Below are 15871 nucleotides of genomic sequence, written 5' to 3' on the forward strand. Positions count from 1 at the left end.
TCTTGTTTTGAATAAGATTCACATTAGCAATAATGAATATTTAATTCGAAGGATCAACATCGATACTGAACCGATTTTATGATACAAATTATTAATCAATGTCAAAAATAAAATTACAATAAAAAAATAAATATAATCCTAATTCTATGTTACCGTTGCTTGACTGTTATGTACATGTTTTGCAGTGCATGTGCTCGTATACTTATATACTGTTCTGGTATATAACTGTTTGATTCAGTGCAGTTTTGTAGCCCAAGAGATAAACTCATAGGTTTCATCAACCGTTATTGAACGTGCGGATCTTTAGTAGATAAATGCAATAGAGTATTGAAAATAGATAGTTGCATGCTTAAAACCTGGTTTTGCACTGAAAGAGGGATAGATATTTTATGGGTTTGTAATTTTTAAGAAAGAACAAATTATTCGTACACAAAAAGTTATTACCAAATAAATTATCCATATACATACTATGTACATACATATAAACCTCAAATGGTCCTTAATACTGAAAACTAATTTTTTTATTTCTTTTCTCTTTTACAGTGAAATGTGTTACTACTTTTAATACACAAATATTTAAATTTAAGAAAGATTAACTATATCTAATTTATGAATAAAAATGAAAATTAACGAAAGATATGAAAAATAATAACTTTTTGGAAATGTTTAAAAAAAAATCTCTTCAGTGTATTCAACTATTTTTGAAAAATATGGAAACATCCAGGAATTATCTGGTGAAACCTCCTCCTTTATTGCATTGTACCATTCAAATCAATAGGTAAAGTTTGGACGCAATTCATATGAACTAAAGACGAGAAATATTTGTCTATCTACAAATATTTTTTAAGAAAAATATCGTGTATTAAATTAATGTTTAATCGTCGATAATGTCAAAAGCGGGACTCTAATAGACGTCTGGAAATCGATTCGTCAAGGGTATCTGTTGTTCTTTTCCCTTAACAGAATAATTAAGAGATCTATGATTCAATCTTGCATTAGAAAATGATGAAATAATAAATAAGGAAATTGTAAGTTAAAAATATTTTTTTGCCACCAATGCATACAGTAATTGTAACTCGTAAATAGTGATAATCTCTACGAATGACACTGAGTGCCTATTTATAGTATATTACACCTTATGGGTGTCATGTGGACTGACACACGCACTTGAAGAAGGTTTTTGCTTCAAGCAAATGGTCCTTCAGGTATTGCTTGGGGAGATATACGCATCAGGGTCACTATTTGATATGCAGGGTGCTCTACTTAATCTATAGCTCACTTATCTGTCGTTTTGGTCCCCGCTAGTCATACTAGTGTTGCGTTTTAAGAACCGGTTCGAAAACAGCTCTGAAGCAATTTTAAGGAATGGTTCCGAGTTGACTCTCCTGGACCAGATAAAAATCCGGGCCCGTTAAGGTTACTCAGATCGGACTGTCGTTGGAATGGAATTAAATGATTGTTATTGTTGTTGTAGCGGCAGAATTCTGTCAAGTTGATAGTCATAGTCGGATAAAACTCCGGGTCCGTTCTTTTAACGTAGACCTGACTGTCGTGCGAACGGAAGTGAATGATTGTCTTAAAGTTTGGTATAATTGGGTCCCTATGTAAAATAAAACAAGTCCATAATGACCTAATTCAAGCGAGTATTTTCAGTCAGAAATTCGGAGTGAGGAAGTGTATTCCGTCGCTAAGTTATTAAAATGTGATTGAGAATTCCTTACGGGGAGCTATATGCTCCTTACAGCGAAAAAGCTCGCAAGTAGCGGTCGTGTCATCAACATATGAGGGGTTACTACAACATACAGAAGCACTCGTTGATATTCTTCTTTGCAGAAGTATATAAACTATAAGAAGTTATCTACAAATACAAATATCTATCCACGACACTTACTCTTATTCTTCACCTTTAATTATAGTTTCGTTGGTGTACCGATTTTTATAAAAAAAAAAATTAATGTTGAATTTTCATAATTGCTACGTTCTGGTTCAGAGACTTTGTTTGGGTTTATTAAAAGTTAATAGCTTTATTTGTACGTATATAATGAAAAATTTATTATTAATTTACAATTCTACGCAACTTTTGTCTTTATTTCATAGCTATTCAGAGTAATGTAGATAAAACAATTTTGACTGTTACAATAAGCATTTACTTAAACAACACTTATAATGATGAACATTTGTGTAATTTTTATTAAACAAAAAATAATTAGTCAGGATATAGATTATGCTCGTTTATTGATTGAAAGCGTTTTTATGTTGTTATTGATTTGCAAAGAAATAGTTCTAAATTGCTACTATCACATTTTTCACAAAAACTCTTCACACAGTTATGTACATATGTATGTATTCCAGAGAAATCAGTTTTCTATGTACACAAACTTGGAACCTTGAGCGACACTCTGTTACAACAAGCATACCTTGTTGGAAAACGTGCTAGACTTTACCTAAAATAGTTTATAACCTATGTCTTTTATTTTTATCTTTTATTTAATTAGATTATGTATACATACTTCTGAATAGTATACGGTCGAAAATTTCATATATTCTTTTAAATTAACCTTTTTTTACACTTCAATGAGTTTGGTTTATTGTTCAATTTTAATATATTATATTTTTAGATTTTTTCATTAAATGAAATTTCTAATTGTATAAAATAATTAAATTACTTATATTTACTATATATTAAGTAATATGTGATGAGACCACAATTTTTCAAAATTTTTATTGAGTTGTTTTGTAATGATTTTCATAACAAAAAATTGCGATATTTATAAAACATAAACAAATATAAACTCAGTGCTTATTTTAAAATGTAGGTCGATAAATCTAAAATTAAACAGTTTAACTCGACTCTTAGTAATCTCGCAAAACACCTACCTAAGTCATTGAAAATACGGCAAATACTAACACGGGAAAGCGTAACAAATTTGCATGTCACTATTACATCAAACATCGACGGTTAGTGACTTTTCAATTTACGATTAACATAATTTGGCAAAAAGGAAATATGTACAGTCGGATAATTTATTATTTTTTAAATTAAATTTATTTGAAGCTTCTACTGAAATTTATCTGTTAGGCCTCGCGATTTTACTGCGAAATCGCTGAGATGTTTTTGCAGCAAGCGTCTGTTGACTTTTTCCCTAAAAGACAATTACGTTACAGGGCGTAATTCAATAGTATTTCCTTTCTGTCCTTACCTTATAATCAGTGTAACAAATTTAGATTTCTCAGCTTCGTCGACAAGTTGTGTGGGATAGTTTGGTACCTGCATAACTAACTTCAGCCAAGCAACTAATTCCGCAGGATATTTTTTATTGATTGCCATGAAAATATCAGCGAATTTTTCCACTTGCTGTCGGGGAGCGACACAACCAACACACAACACTGCAGTGCGAATAATCTCCTCGCCAGCATTAAGCACTGCTTGTGTCATACCCGTATAATTACGTGACTGCAGAATAAAGTGCGACAGAAACTGAACACCAGTGCGTATAGGACCATTTTCGGGCAAGGTCATTGCTTTCAACGCATAGTATATTAACCTATCAAATGCAATCGCTTTGTCATCTAGGGCTTGCGGCAACTTTTTGATGATCTGCATGAGGCATGCATAAAACACCTCAATTGTGTCGGCGATATTTGAGAAAGCGTTCTCAGGTGTGGACTTTCGGTAGTAAAGTGTTTAACATAAAAATTAATATTTACGATAAATATACTTTATATTTAAATTGTATATTCAAGTTTAACTCACTTCGAATAATTTAAAACTGTGAAGCACGAGTTCAACTAGAAGTTGCTGCATTAAAGACTTACATCCCTCGTCCTTATAGAAGATTATAATAGCCTAAATAAATAAACAAATACAAAAATTTAAAACTATTATTTAAGTTCAAATTGTAAAGTAGTAACCGTTTTTGATATTTCCAAAGTTGGCGCGCAGCAACGCGTTTGGAAAATAGCGACAATGAAGCAACAGAGGTCTTGTAACATAGGTCGAAAGCTGGATTTGAGATTGACAATTGCATGTTGTAAAGCAGTACAAGCCGTCTAAATGCATATATAGTTAATACATATTTATATTAGTTTCATATTGTAGCAATAATGATTTACCTCAAGAACATCTATTTCTTCTACCCAAAGTTCAGCGATTTGCCGAAATATAGGCATGGTTTTCTGCATTACAATTAACACTGGTTGCACGTTTTCTAGATCTTCGATCTGATCATCTTCATCCAAATCAGTGTTGAGCGAGGAGAATAATGTTGATATCATATTTAGCCGAAAAATGGTTCTTATCCGCGTTGCTGGTGTTTTCTAAAAACAAAAAATAAAAAAGGACCCACCCAAGCTGGGTTGGAACAGTTCGTAAAGAGAATTATATTTTTTTTCCTTACACAATCATTTTGGCAAATGGTCTGCAGCTCCTCGAAGCATGGGCCAACTATAATATCCAAATAGTTCGGTATATTAGTAGCTGGTAGCAAGCTCATAAGTTTTCCAATGCTATACATTAAACGAACACAATCAGAATTTTTCATATGGCCTGAGGTTAGCGAAGTATGGCAAGCATTTAAAAGTGGTTCAGCGTATGGTTTCATTTGAAGTTGGCAATCACAACAGAGCTCTTTAAGCCCTAAAGTAGCTTGAGCAGACATATTGGAATTCAGCCCTCGCACTAACAGTTCAATAGCAGGGGGTATATAGGTCGGATTCTCTTTTAGCCACTGGCAGTAAGAACCAACAGTCTCCAGGGCGGTGCCAAGCAGCTTTTCATTCATTTTATTGTAAGGAATTTCGGATAGAACACGCATCAGCTTTGGTATCTGCTTTAATTCTTCTCCTGCGAAATGTTCTGCTACCGATTGGAATGAATATATGCAAGCCTCAAGTTTAGTCCATTGTGTGGGATTATTTTGCAACTCAGCAATAGTCTCATCGAGTACTGTAGCCAGTATATCAAGTATATACTCGTGTAAAACATCATAACAGTACATCTGAAAGGGTATTTAAAAATGGTAATCCATTATGGTAATAAAATACTTACGAATGTATCTGATATGTCTTGACGATAGCAACGGAAACTTTCCAAATCATCTGATGTCCATTTCTCAATGGAATTGTCATCAGGTTGTTCTGATTTGCGAACTAATATTCGAGTTAAATGTGCGTATAATGGTTTTATATATTCCCAACACTTCATGCGTTCCTCTTCGTTGTGCATAGCAAAAACCTCATCTTGTAGCAAATACCAAAACCCCATAGCCATGCTGCTACAGGACTCCTCCACTGGGTATATTCCCGGTTTATCTGTACATTGTAGAATCTCATTAACAAGACGACCATAGAGAATAGAAAGCTCTGGGTCGGTGGTTGTTATTCCACTCAACAGAAGCTGTGAATGCCTTTCAACGGCAGATACGAATAGTGTGTAAATATTAACCACAATGTCTTCGTTGTTGTTATCACGTTTCCATTCCATTTTTGTAATATCGCATAGCGAGTCTAAAAACATTCGAATCAATATAAATGCCGTTTTAGGATAGGAATGACAATCTGGTTGAATAATTATGCTCAGTAAGGTTTTTAGGCACGTCTCGGCTAATTCATTTTCATCAGCAGACATACATCCATCCCCATCCGCGTCCTGAATACAAGGCCAGTAGCATTTGTTGGTCAATTTAAGCAATATTGCAGTAATATTCTGACAATTTTCAATAGAAAACCCGACATGTCTGCATAAAAACAAAAGTGTTTAATATTAGTCACATTGAAAAATTAGTTAAAACCTTTACTTACTTTACCCATGTACCAACACATTTAACAGCTCGAGTCATATTGCTAAAACACTCACTATCCCATTCATGATCCAATTGCATTTTTAAGTAAGCTTCTGTTGTCTCCATTACTAATGGGGTGCGTTTCGCTACCTCTGCACGCAATGTTGTTCTTTTGACCGACGTGAAAATTGCTTGCATCTGTTTGAAAATATCTTTAATGAAAATTAATGTGGCATATTTTGTTAAAAACAGGGAACCCAACTTCTTCTGGTATAGCTTGCAGAACTTCCAACATTATCCATAATTGCATTTCTTTATTGACGTTTGGTATCTGCTCATTCTGAAAGGTGTTTATAACATCCTCTATAGCTGTTGACCATTCTCCAAGCATATGCACAATGAAAGCGCTGAGCTGTAGAGCAGTATTATTACTTTGAATATTAACATGTTTAACATGAACTTACAGCAATACACAATCGATTAAGAACTAATTTAGGACCACAAGCGAATTGAACAATTTTTTCCAATATTTTTTGTTTTAGTTCATCGTGATTTTCCCGAGGTACCTCATGCCAATACTTCATTAGTTTAGAATGTAATGTAACGGCCCCAAAGAATTGGACTTCTTGACTCTAAAAATCAATTCAAAAGGTTTAAATTTATATTACTATAGATATTGAATAATTATTATAAATATATATATTTTTCACCTTGCCTAGTTCCATTAGCTGCCACGAAAATTGCCATGCTTGTGGACTTGTTTGCGCCTTAGTAAGCCAATCATGCGTTATGGCTTGCTCTTGAGAAGTTGATCGATAAAAGACAATAACTGCCTCCTCTAATCTCGAAATATCAATTGGTTCCATATTTTGGATTAATAGTGCCACAAGTTAGCTACTTTAAGCGATATTATGGTTTGAGGAGTTTCAAATACAATATAAGCGAAGGGTGGTGTCGCGAATACGTTCGCCCCCTTCCTTATTACCAAAATAGTTTTATATTGTGTTTTTATTACCCAAGGAGCACCGATTTCTATTTTTCTTTTGTACTGATATTACAACTAAGTAATTGTAAAATTATAAGAACCACTTATAAGAAAAAAATATGATGAAGCGATGAAGCGGCCTTAAAATTTATTGACACTATCAAGCCGAATATACATATATTTCCAATAAGAACAACAATTCACAATAAAAGTGTAGTACAATAAATGATGCCACCCAACTCCCGAGATGGAAAAATTTTTAGCTTATAAATATGAATACCGATATAAACTTAAAATAACCGCTGCTACATAACAATTATGTTATTAGTTCGTAATTATTTATTTGTTTATTACGTATTCCGTTCAATACAGAAATGATAATCTAAATAAAGAATGTTCCAGGTCCTTTTGAATTGTTGTTTTTAACTAAAATATTGCAAATTAAAATTAACGCAAGTAAAAATATTATTTGAAATAGTTTAGTAGTTGATCTTAATGTAAATGTATTTATGTATATGAATGAATAATTATATTTGTACATATGTGCACAGAATACGAGTGGCAGTCTAGCGCGTTGCTTAAAATTCACAATGATAAAAAAATCTTCAAATTAATGAATTTTTTAATTTAATTCATATTACGAATATATTTACTAATATAGATAAAAATGTTACTTTTTACAGATATTGTTGTTTTTAATAAAAATTATACTTCCATATAAATAATGTAATTCAAAACGTGGCAACGTATCATTAACTATGAATGTCAGGTAGTTTGACAGGTGATTGTCGTCATCAGAGCAAAGTGTGTGGCACCTTAGTGAAAAATTTATATTCGTTTAATTTGTACAAATGTTAAAAAATTATGTAAATTTTCTTTAAAGAATATAAGCAAGTCAGAGTTACGACGTTTGGTAATAAGTTTAATAGCTTCTAATTAGTTATATCGACCTTTTTATTTGTAAGTTATTGTATAAAAAGATATAATAATGTCCTCATCGGCAATATACGTACTGGATGTCAAAGGTAAAGTATTGATATCACGTAATTATCGAGGAGATACAATGGATATGGCTGCTATTGACAAGTTCATGCCACTGTTAATGGAACGCGAAGAAGAGGGTCTAATTACCCCTATATTGCAGACTGCCGATCAGTAAGTACAACATAATTATTTGAATAAAAAATAATTATTAATTTTAAAATTTATCCAGCACCTTTGCGTACATTAAGACGAACAACTTATATATTGTTTCAACTACTCCACGGAACAAGAATGTTAATATTGCATTGGTTTTCGTTTTTCTGCATAAAATTGCACAAGTTTTTGTTGAATATTTTAAAGAACTAGAAGAAGAGTCAATTCGCGATAATTTTGTAATTATTTATGAACTACTTGATGAGTTGATTGATTTTGGATACCCCCAGACGACAGATTCGAAAATATTGCAGGAATACATTACACAAGAAGGACATAAATTAGAACTCCAACCCCGGCCACCTCTGGCGGTTACCAACGCTGTTTCTTGGCGCTCTGAAGGTATCAAATACCGTAAAAATGAAGTATTTCTTGATGTGATAGAATCTGTCAATCTTTTGGCCAACGCCAATGGGAATGTATTAAGAAGTGAAATAGTAGGAGCCATAAAAATGAGGGTGTACTTATCTGGAATGCCTGAATTGCGATTGGGATTGAATGACAAAGTATTATTTGAGAGCACCGGACGTGGCAAGTCAAAGTCAGTTGAATTGGAAGATGTGAAATTTCATCAATGTGTGCGTTTATCTCGTTTTGAGAACGACCGTACTATATCATTTATTCCACCCGATGGAGAATTTGAATTGATGTCCTATCGCCTTAATACACATGTAAGTAGAACCATAACATGTCAAATATGCCATAATGCCAACACTGATTGTCACCTTACATTATGTTTACACGAATAGGTAAAACCTTTAATTTGGATTGAATCTGTTATTGAACGTCACGTCCACTCTCGTGTCGAATACATGATAAAGGCTAAGTCGCAATTTAAACGACGCTCTACTGCGAACAACGTCGAAATTGTCATTCCCGTTCCCGCAGATGCAGATTCCCCTAAATTTAAAACAACTATTGGTAGTTGTAAATATGCTCCAGAGCAAAACGCCATAATATGGACAATTAAATCCTTTCCTGGTGGTAAGGAGTATTTAATGCGTGCACATTTTGGACTGCCAAGCGTTGAAAGCGAAGACAATAATGAAGGAAAACCTCCAATACAAGTTCGTTTTGAAATTCCTTACTTTACAACATCGGGCATACAAGTTCGATATTTAAAAATAATTGAGAAGAGTGGCTATCAAGCGTTACCTTGGGTACGCTATATAACACAAAACGGCGATTATCAACTTCGTACTAATTAAAAAGTCAACGAAGAAAATATATATATATATAAATACAAATGTGTAGTATAAGCAAAGCGTATTGCACCCATTTTCTGTTTCCGCAAATCTGTCGAAATTTGCAATAAAAAATCCATTCCATTCAACTAAAGTTCTGTATTGCACTTATATTATAAAATATTTCGTTTCAAAATATTTGTTCTTGTTTGTCTCGCATATTTAAAATGCAATTTCTGACAGCTTTAATATTTTAATGTGCATGTACTAATATTTTATAACCGATAAACCAAGATTTATTTTAAAACTTTTACAAACATGATACAATATATTATTACTCAATAATTTCAATGGCAATGTGTTTTTGTTGACATATAGGTAAGTTTTCGGACTAATTTCTTAAAACTAATAAATGCACTTTGATTATCACAAGTTAAGACAAATTTTTGGGTTTAAGAATTTTAAAACTATTTTACAGCGTATTACGTTATAGTGAAGAGTTTACTAAGAAGATAAAAAGCAAAGAAAGTTTTTACCATAGTGAAACCTTACTCTTTAAAGTTTTTTACAGGATAGTAGTTCCTATGTGTATTGATGTGAGACTCCAACTCCTTCATTTGTTCCTTCAAATGTGCGGGTATTTCAGAGAAAACCCCTTCGAACATTTCTTTCCAGTTAGGTTTAAGTTTTTTTTCTGATACATTAATTTGTTTCAAAACTTTTTTCCGTACGTCTTTCACAAATTCTTTTTCTTCATTTTCATCAAACCATCCTTTGCGAACCATGTAGCTCTTTAGTTTGGATAAAGGATGTTCTTTTGAATTCCATACTTCGACTTCATCAGCAGATCTATAAGCGGTGCTATCGTCTGATGTCGAATGGTGGCCAACTCTTCAAATAATGAAAACATAAATAAAAATTACATAAACAATAAAGGCATTCAAATCATACTTTACCGGTATGCCATGGCCTCAAAAACAACTGGTTTGTTTTCACGAAGTACATATTGACGAGCCAATTTCATAGCGTTGTAAACAGCGAAGACGTCTGTGCCGTCGACACGAATTGTTGCCATGCCATAACCATGAGCACGAGCTGCGATTCCATCTCCGTTGTATTGTTCGTGCGAAGGTGTAGAAATTGCAAATCCATTATTTCGGCTGAAAATATTTTATTAATTCAAGTGAAATTCACAAAATATATTTCAAAATACCAGAACATAATAACTGGACATTCCAGCGTTGCTGCAAAATTAAAAGCGGCATGCGCATCACCTTCAGATGCTGCACCTTCTCCGAAATAACACACTACACAGGCATCATTATTGGGACGTAACTTCATGGCATATGCAGCACCAACAGCTTGTGGCATTTGAGTTGCTAAGTGTTAAATTGTAAAAATATATATTTAAGATGTAGTTCTATTCTAGGAAAAAAAAACATACACAATGGGCTAGAGATGGTCACAAAATTTAAGTCCTTGCTTCCATAATGTACTGGCATCTGTTTACCGCGGCCGTCATCATCACAGTTACCATAGCATTGATCAATGAATTGATCGATACGAAAACCACGCCAAACTAATACTCCAGCTTCCCTGTATTGGCCATATATCAAATCACGCAATTCTAAAGCAGCTGCACTTCCAATATGCGATGCTTCTTCTCCAAAATTCGTCATGTAGAACGATATACGGCCCTGGCGTTGAGACTCGTATAGAATTTTGTCCATAGTGTTAAGTTGGACCATATCATTAAACATTTTTTGTACAACTTCCTTACTTAACTGGGGATCCTGGGAATCGTCGGAAATGTATCCGTCACTGTCCATGACCCGATAAATAGGAATGGCGCCATAGTCAGTATGCTTAATCAATTTTAAATTCGAAACAAAGGGTGCTTTAGCACCAGGAAATTGTGACGGATCATCCGCTGAAGTAGAATTATTATGCCGATTTTGAACGTTTGCATTATCTATAGACTACACAAAAATAATAAATTTTTTTCCAATGAATGACCTTCTGACTTACCAGTAATCGCTTAGCCAATATACCGTTATTAATACGAGCGAAGTGTTTTAACGTTTCTCGAATTAAGGACATAACGGAAGGTAAATTCCCAAATAACACTTATAAAAGGATAAAACGAAATTACAAAGAAAGTACAAATACGCTAGGATGTAAATAAAAATAGTATCAACAATTACATAACTGCATTCGGAACATGTGTTAGTTCACAATAGCATAGTAGCAATGTTGTTTCAAAATATCAAAAATAATAAAAAAAAAATTAGATTCATATACAAGTGTTTTAAGACTATTTAGTCGAATTATAATGCATTTAATATTGGCAGAAAATATTAAGGAGTAGAGAACATTTTATTAACATTCTCTGGCAAAATATTCCTGTGTAAGCGCAGCCTATGCTAACAGTACGTTCAGTATATACGTATTTATATGTCTATATATACATATATATATGAATATATTTGACAAAAGCATGCTTATGTCCATGTGAAAAATTAGCCCAAATGTATGATTTCTCAATGAATAATTACGGAAGTAATCAAGGAAGATTATTTTTGTAGTGTTCCCAAATTGTAGCCATATTTTTTGATGAATGTGCATAGTAAATGCCGGTTTAGTGCGCAACATTAAAAGTACTTTGAAATGGAGTCTTTTATTACGGAAAAGCAATTTTGGACTGGAATTATTTTATTGATTAGAAATTACAACGCCGTTAATAAAAAAATATTTGCTTGTGTAGTACATAAAGTATTGAAAGTACACAAAGGGATTAAACATACTCTTAATACTTGTGATTCTCAATTGTATTGCGATCAATTGTTTGGGATAGGCACAATTAAGGATACTTCTGTTTCTGAAAAATCTGAAGCAGATCTGATACACGTACTTCGTAGTGTAGTAGAAAATAAAAATTTAGAAGAATGCGAGGGCTTTTTAATATTTTATAAATTTCTGACTAAAAAATTACAAAAAAATATTGAAGCTGTGGGTAAAATTGGTACGTAATTTACTTAATTTTCGACTATTGTAAAAATATACAAAATATTGTTTAGATTTATTGAATAAATCATACACATGCCGATTTATGTTGTGTGATGATTTGGATGATTTTGCTGTTCAATTTGTGGACAACCACTTAACAGTTGTCATACTTACTCAACGTGACGTTGGAGACAAGAGTAAGCGATGGTCTGATTTTATTCTGAAGCCGAAACTGATGAAGTGGAGTACAAGCGCCTCTTTGGAAAATGTATATTCAGTTGATGAAGAAAAATACACGAAATCTTTACAGTTGGTGGACTTAGAAGAATATAATGAACTTTATAAGCTGCTTAAGTCCAAATACGCTGAAAAGTTCTTAAATGTAAGAAAGTATACAATTTGTCCAAAATAGCGGAACTTTTCACCATTTATATTTTTTTTATAGATCTGGAACAATGCAAAAGAATCTACCGATCCTCTAAAATTCATTTATGAAGACTTGGCGATAGCTGCTTATTTAATTTGTCTGTGGCATCGTGTTGGTTTACCAATTGGTTTCGCTGATCTGGGATGTGGAAATGGTTTACTAGTACATTTACTCTCTGAGGAAGGTTTCAATGGTTATGGGTACGATGTTCGGCGACGTAAAATCTGGGATTATTACACACACTCCACAAGGTTAATTGAGCAAACAATCGAACCTTTAACGTTTAAGCTGCCGGAAGATGTAGACTGGGTGATTGGTAACCATTCTGATGAATTATCGCCATGGATACCCTTCTTAAGTGCTTCACATAGGTATCAGATGCGTTACTTTCTACTTCCATGCTGCGCTTACGAGTTTTCTGGTGCGAAGTTCCAACGTCGCAATACGAGTATAAGTATATATCAAGACTTTTACTCATATTTGAATAATATTTCACAAAGTTGTGGTTTTATAACGTTAAAAGATCGTTTGAAAATACCGAGTACAAAACGATTAGCTTTAGTTGGAATCGAACGTTCATATGAATCAAACTTAAATGAAAAGCAAATGCAACACATTGCAAAGTTTGTTAAAGAAGAGCGTATTAAGTATAGAAACAACATTTCGGTTGTTGATGTAAAATTACGCGAACCACATGAAAAAGTTCGAAATTGTACACAAATCAATAAAACAATTATAGATACCTTAATTTTAAAAATATTCCATCAGCTATTGTCTCCAGAAAATAACACAATAAAAACAAATAATGCTGAAAGAGGAAAATGGCGGTCTGGTATCCGCTTGCCTATGAGAGACATTGCTCAAAATCTAGCTAAAAGTGATCTGAAAAGTATTAAAGCTGAATGTGGTGGTATTAAAACTCTACTACGAAACAAACATGAAATATTTGAGTTTCATTGTGGAGACTTAATTGGAATAAGGAAACCAAAAGCTTTTGTATCTCAAGGCAATCGGCAGACTATTAAAAAACGTTCCTGTTTTTTTCACATGCATCACCCAGATGGTTGTCCTTTATCGGCCGAAATATGTACATTTATTCATTAAAATATTCCCTTTTTAAGTAAGGTAACCCAACTATATATATTGAATAAGTTTTTAATCAAAGTTTCTATTTCTGATCTACAATATAAATTTTGGTTACACATTTAGAAATCATAAATAGCAGTTTTTACATTTCTTTTTTTAAAGTATCTTAAACCGTTACTGTTTACTATTTTCGATATTGAAGAAAAGTATTTGAATTGAAAGGTGAATACTCAGATTCAATACGAACAATTCTTAATTTATATAAATCATCAAGTAGACGATTTCGACGTAAACTGCAAAGTAGATAAATTTAAATAAAAGCTAGAACAAGTTAGAAGTCAAGAAATTTATTCTTGATTGCGTAGTGTTATCTTTAAAACTTGCACAGTAACTTGTTTCTTTGTCCAGTATCCGTTAACGAGAACTGTCCGAGCTATTGCTACGTCTGCGACGGCGAATTGGTGAACGGGAACGGCGACGGGGTGAACGTCGACCACGTGGGGGTGAGCGCCTACCACGATTATTAAATCTGTTGAATTGAGGCGGCGAACGCCATCTTCCTACTGGGCGTCGCATTATGGGCGAAGGACGTCTAGCAGGTGCACGTATTTTTGGTGTTAACACCGGTGACACAGTAACTTCTTGCCCATCAATTTGTCCTCCATCCATCTGCTTCATGGCAGCTTCACATTCCTCTGCCGTTGCATACTCAACATATGCAATGCCGCGTCCAAAAGAAGGGTGATACCGATCCGTTGGGAATTCTACATTTTTTACCTCTCCGAAGCAACTGAATATCTCAACAACATGTTCTTTTGTAACGTTGCGGGTTAATCGACCAACATGTATTCGAGTGGGTTTTGGTGTAGTCGAACGTGAACGCGAGCGATCACGTCGTTTTGTTGCAGGACTGCGTTCACCTGAACTGCGTATACGACGTCGTGGAGATCGTGAACCAGAACGAGAACGCGAACGACGTTCACGCTCGCGATCTTTAGAACGTTCACGTTTGACATTGGGAACGTCTCCAACTCCAACTCCACCGCCACGATCATTTGAAAGGCGACGCACACGTTCCTTGGATCGAGAACGTGATCGTCGACGATCTCGTTCATTTCGCTCTCTATCTCTGTCTCGGTCGCGCTCATTACGATCGCGGTCACGTTCCCTTTCCCGTTCTCGTTCTTTAGAATGGGAATTATCTTTACGTGCCTTACTTGTGTCTTTTGGAGATTTTGAACGGCGCGGCGATCCACTCTTTCGTACAGTATTTGAGTTACCAGCTCCGCCACGACGTCTATTATTTACACTGCGATCAGAATCGGTTGAAGATGAAGTAGACGACGATGATGATCCGCTTGAACTTGAAGAGCTTGAACGTGATCCTGATCCTGAAGTAGTTCTTGAAGAACTGCTATCTGACGAACTAGTAATAAACGAGAACTTATTGTTTTATTCATGTTTTGATGCCGAGAAAACTCACCTGCCGCTACTGTCGCTGCTAGATGATGCCGATCCTCTCCTTCTGCGATCACGTTCTCGTCCACGGTTAGAATTAGATGATGAACTAACTTTTGGCTTAACATCTTTTGTCGACGATTCTTTTCCATCCTTTCCCTCTTTTTCTACTCCGGCAGATGGCGAACGCTCATGAGCCCTGTTTAATGAACGATATGTTACAAAGTAAATTATTGAATTTATTGAAAAACTCGACCAGAAAACATTTTGCACTTACATTTTGTTTATTGAAATTAATAAATTAGATACGTAGCAGAACTATTTCAAGAATAATTTACCAACGAGTTAAAGTTTTCACTAAAATGGCTACAACCAAAGATAATACTTCGCGTTTGTTTGACGTTTTGGTAACCGATATATGTGTGAAAAAGACAGCTATGGTCGCATTTTGATATCGAACACTTCGTATATCATTGCCAGACTGAATCCGTTTTTCGAATAATGGATACATATTGTATGGATAATGTGGACAAAATTCATAGAATTTAAATCATTTAAAGGTTTTGATTTAATTTTATTATCATATATGATATAATTATAGTTATTACTAGATTAATCTTTGATTAATTTACCCAAGAAGCCGTAGAAAGTTTTAATGAATTGAAATGCCGCACGAAAATAATCAACATAAGAATATCGCTAAGGTCCTAGGGTTTCATCGACAAAACTATCGAAATTTTTAACCTTA

General features: G+C 34.0%; 6 protein-coding genes across 7 annotated transcripts in view; 3 read left to right on the top strand and 3 right to left on the bottom strand.

Annotated features, from left to right (window-relative positions):
• The window catches only part of LOC120782706 (serine/threonine-protein phosphatase 2A 56 kDa regulatory subunit gamma isoform), a 29357-nt gene extending 28720 nt beyond the window's left edge, over positions 1–637 (top strand). The window contains exon 8 of the mRNA XM_040115116.1: positions 544–637. Coding sequence (XP_039971050.1) covers positions 544–546 — 3 coding nt within the window. The 3' untranslated portion in view covers positions 547–637. The remainder of the gene's footprint in view (positions 1–543) is intronic.
• A 2128-nt stretch (positions 638–2765) lies between these two features.
• On the bottom strand, positions 2766–6875 carry LOC120781270 (importin-13). The gene is made up of 11 exons (XM_040113459.1): positions 6491–6875; positions 6245–6412; positions 6043–6192; positions 5800–5978; positions 5048–5735; positions 4398–4997; positions 4114–4317; positions 3913–4050; positions 3755–3847; positions 3201–3667; positions 2766–3143 (listed from the first exon to the last, which is right to left on the bottom strand). The coding sequence occupies exons 1-11, from the start codon at positions 6644–6646 to the stop codon at positions 3059–3061; spliced, it is 2928 nt and encodes a 975-aa protein (XP_039969393.1). The 5' UTR covers positions 6647–6875; the 3' UTR covers positions 2766–3058.
• Positions 6876–7546: 671 nt separating this feature from the next.
• On the top strand, positions 7547–9356 carry LOC120766541 (AP-1 complex subunit mu-1). The gene is made up of 3 exons (XM_040092122.1): positions 7547–7920; positions 7979–8633; positions 8712–9356. Exons 1-3 carry the CDS (start codon positions 7754–7756, stop codon positions 9168–9170), a joined length of 1281 nt encoding a protein of 426 aa, XP_039948056.1. The 5' UTR covers positions 7547–7753; the 3' UTR covers positions 9171–9356.
• A 58-nt stretch (positions 9357–9414) lies between these two features.
• LOC120766529 (2-oxoisovalerate dehydrogenase subunit alpha, mitochondrial) lies at positions 9415–11345 on the bottom strand. Of its 2 annotated transcripts, XM_040092110.1 has the most exons (6): positions 11175–11345; positions 10591–11125; positions 10360–10525; positions 10103–10306; positions 9652–10037; positions 9415–9613 (listed from the first exon to the last, which is right to left on the bottom strand). In XM_040092110.1, the coding sequence occupies exons 1-5, from the start codon at positions 11244–11246 to the stop codon at positions 9695–9697; spliced, it is 1320 nt and encodes a 439-aa protein (XP_039948044.1). In that variant the 5' UTR covers positions 11247–11345; the 3' UTR covers positions 9415–9613; positions 9652–9694. The 2 variants fall into 2 exon arrangements, with proteins under 2 accessions (XP_039948044.1, XP_039948036.1); XM_040092102.1 differs by having other exon boundaries at positions 9415–10037.
• A 248-nt stretch (positions 11346–11593) lies between these two features.
• LOC120766520 (probable tRNA (uracil-O(2)-)-methyltransferase) lies at positions 11594–13798 on the top strand. The gene is made up of 3 exons (XM_040092091.1): positions 11594–12168; positions 12224–12534; positions 12598–13798. Exons 1-3 carry the CDS (start codon positions 11814–11816, stop codon positions 13681–13683), a joined length of 1752 nt encoding a protein of 583 aa, XP_039948025.1. The 5' UTR covers positions 11594–11813; the 3' UTR covers positions 13684–13798.
• Positions 13799–13850: 52 nt separating this feature from the next.
• LOC120766549 (RNA-binding protein with serine-rich domain 1-B) lies at positions 13851–15523 on the bottom strand. Its single transcript, XM_040092135.1, has 3 exons — positions 15401–15523; positions 15149–15322; positions 13851–15091 (listed from the first exon to the last, which is right to left on the bottom strand). Coding segments are annotated over exons 1-3 (1188 nt in total). The 5' UTR covers positions 15403–15523; the 3' UTR covers positions 13851–14079.
• Between the last annotated feature and the right edge of the window lie 348 nt (positions 15524–15871).

The sequence above is a fragment of the Bactrocera tryoni genome, chromosome 1, assembly GCF_016617805.1.
Source record: "Bactrocera tryoni isolate S06 chromosome 1, CSIRO_BtryS06_freeze2, whole genome shotgun sequence".
NCBI classification, from domain to species: domain Eukaryota; kingdom Metazoa; phylum Arthropoda; class Insecta; order Diptera; family Tephritidae; genus Bactrocera; species Bactrocera tryoni.

Excerpts from the sequence above, each read along its gene's own strand:
- LOC120781270 (XM_040113459.1), bottom strand. The coding sequence starts at position 6,646 with ATGGAACCAATTGATATTTCGAGATTAGAGGAGGCAGTTATTGTCTTT. Across the intron at positions 6,413-6,490 it reads AGCTAATGGAACTAGGCAAG|AGTCAAGAAGTCCAATTCTT; the intron begins GTGAAAAATATA and ends ATTGATTTTTAG. Across the intron at positions 3,144-3,200 it reads TTTGTTACACTGATTATAAG|GGAAAAAGTCAACAGACGCT; the intron begins GTAAGGACAGAA and ends ATTGTCTTTTAG.
- LOC120766541 (XM_040092122.1), top strand. The coding sequence starts at position 7,754 with ATGTCCTCATCGGCAATATACGTACTGGATGTCAAAGGTAAAGTATTG. Across the intron at positions 7,921-7,978 it reads ATATTGCAGACTGCCGATCA|CACCTTTGCGTACATTAAGA; the intron begins GTAAGTACAACA and ends AAATTTATCCAG. Across the intron at positions 8,634-8,711 it reads CCTATCGCCTTAATACACAT|GTAAAACCTTTAATTTGGAT; the intron begins GTAAGTAGAACC and ends TTACACGAATAG.
- LOC120766529 (XM_040092110.1), bottom strand. The coding sequence starts at position 11,246 with ATGTCCTTAATTCGAGAAACGTTAAAACACTTCGCTCGTATTAATAAC. Across the intron at positions 10,526-10,590 it reads GACCATCTCTAGCCCATTGT|CAACTCAAATGCCACAAGCT; the intron begins GTATGTTTTTTT and ends TTTAACACTTAG. Across the intron at positions 10,038-10,102 it reads TTTGAGGCCATGGCATACCG|AGTTGGCCACCATTCGACAT; the intron begins GTAAAGTATGAT and ends CATTATTTGAAG.
- LOC120766520 (XM_040092091.1), top strand. The coding sequence starts at position 11,814 with ATGGAGTCTTTTATTACGGAAAAGCAATTTTGGACTGGAATTATTTTA. Across the intron at positions 12,169-12,223 it reads TGAAGCTGTGGGTAAAATTG|ATTTATTGAATAAATCATAC; the intron begins GTACGTAATTTA and ends AATATTGTTTAG. Across the intron at positions 12,535-12,597 it reads ACGCTGAAAAGTTCTTAAAT|ATCTGGAACAATGCAAAAGA; the intron begins GTAAGAAAGTAT and ends TTTTTTTTATAG.
- LOC120766549 (XM_040092135.1), bottom strand. Across the intron at positions 15,092-15,148 it reads AGCAGCGACAGTAGCGGCAG|TTCGTCAGATAGCAGTTCTT; the intron begins GTGAGTTTTCTC and ends GTTTATTACTAG.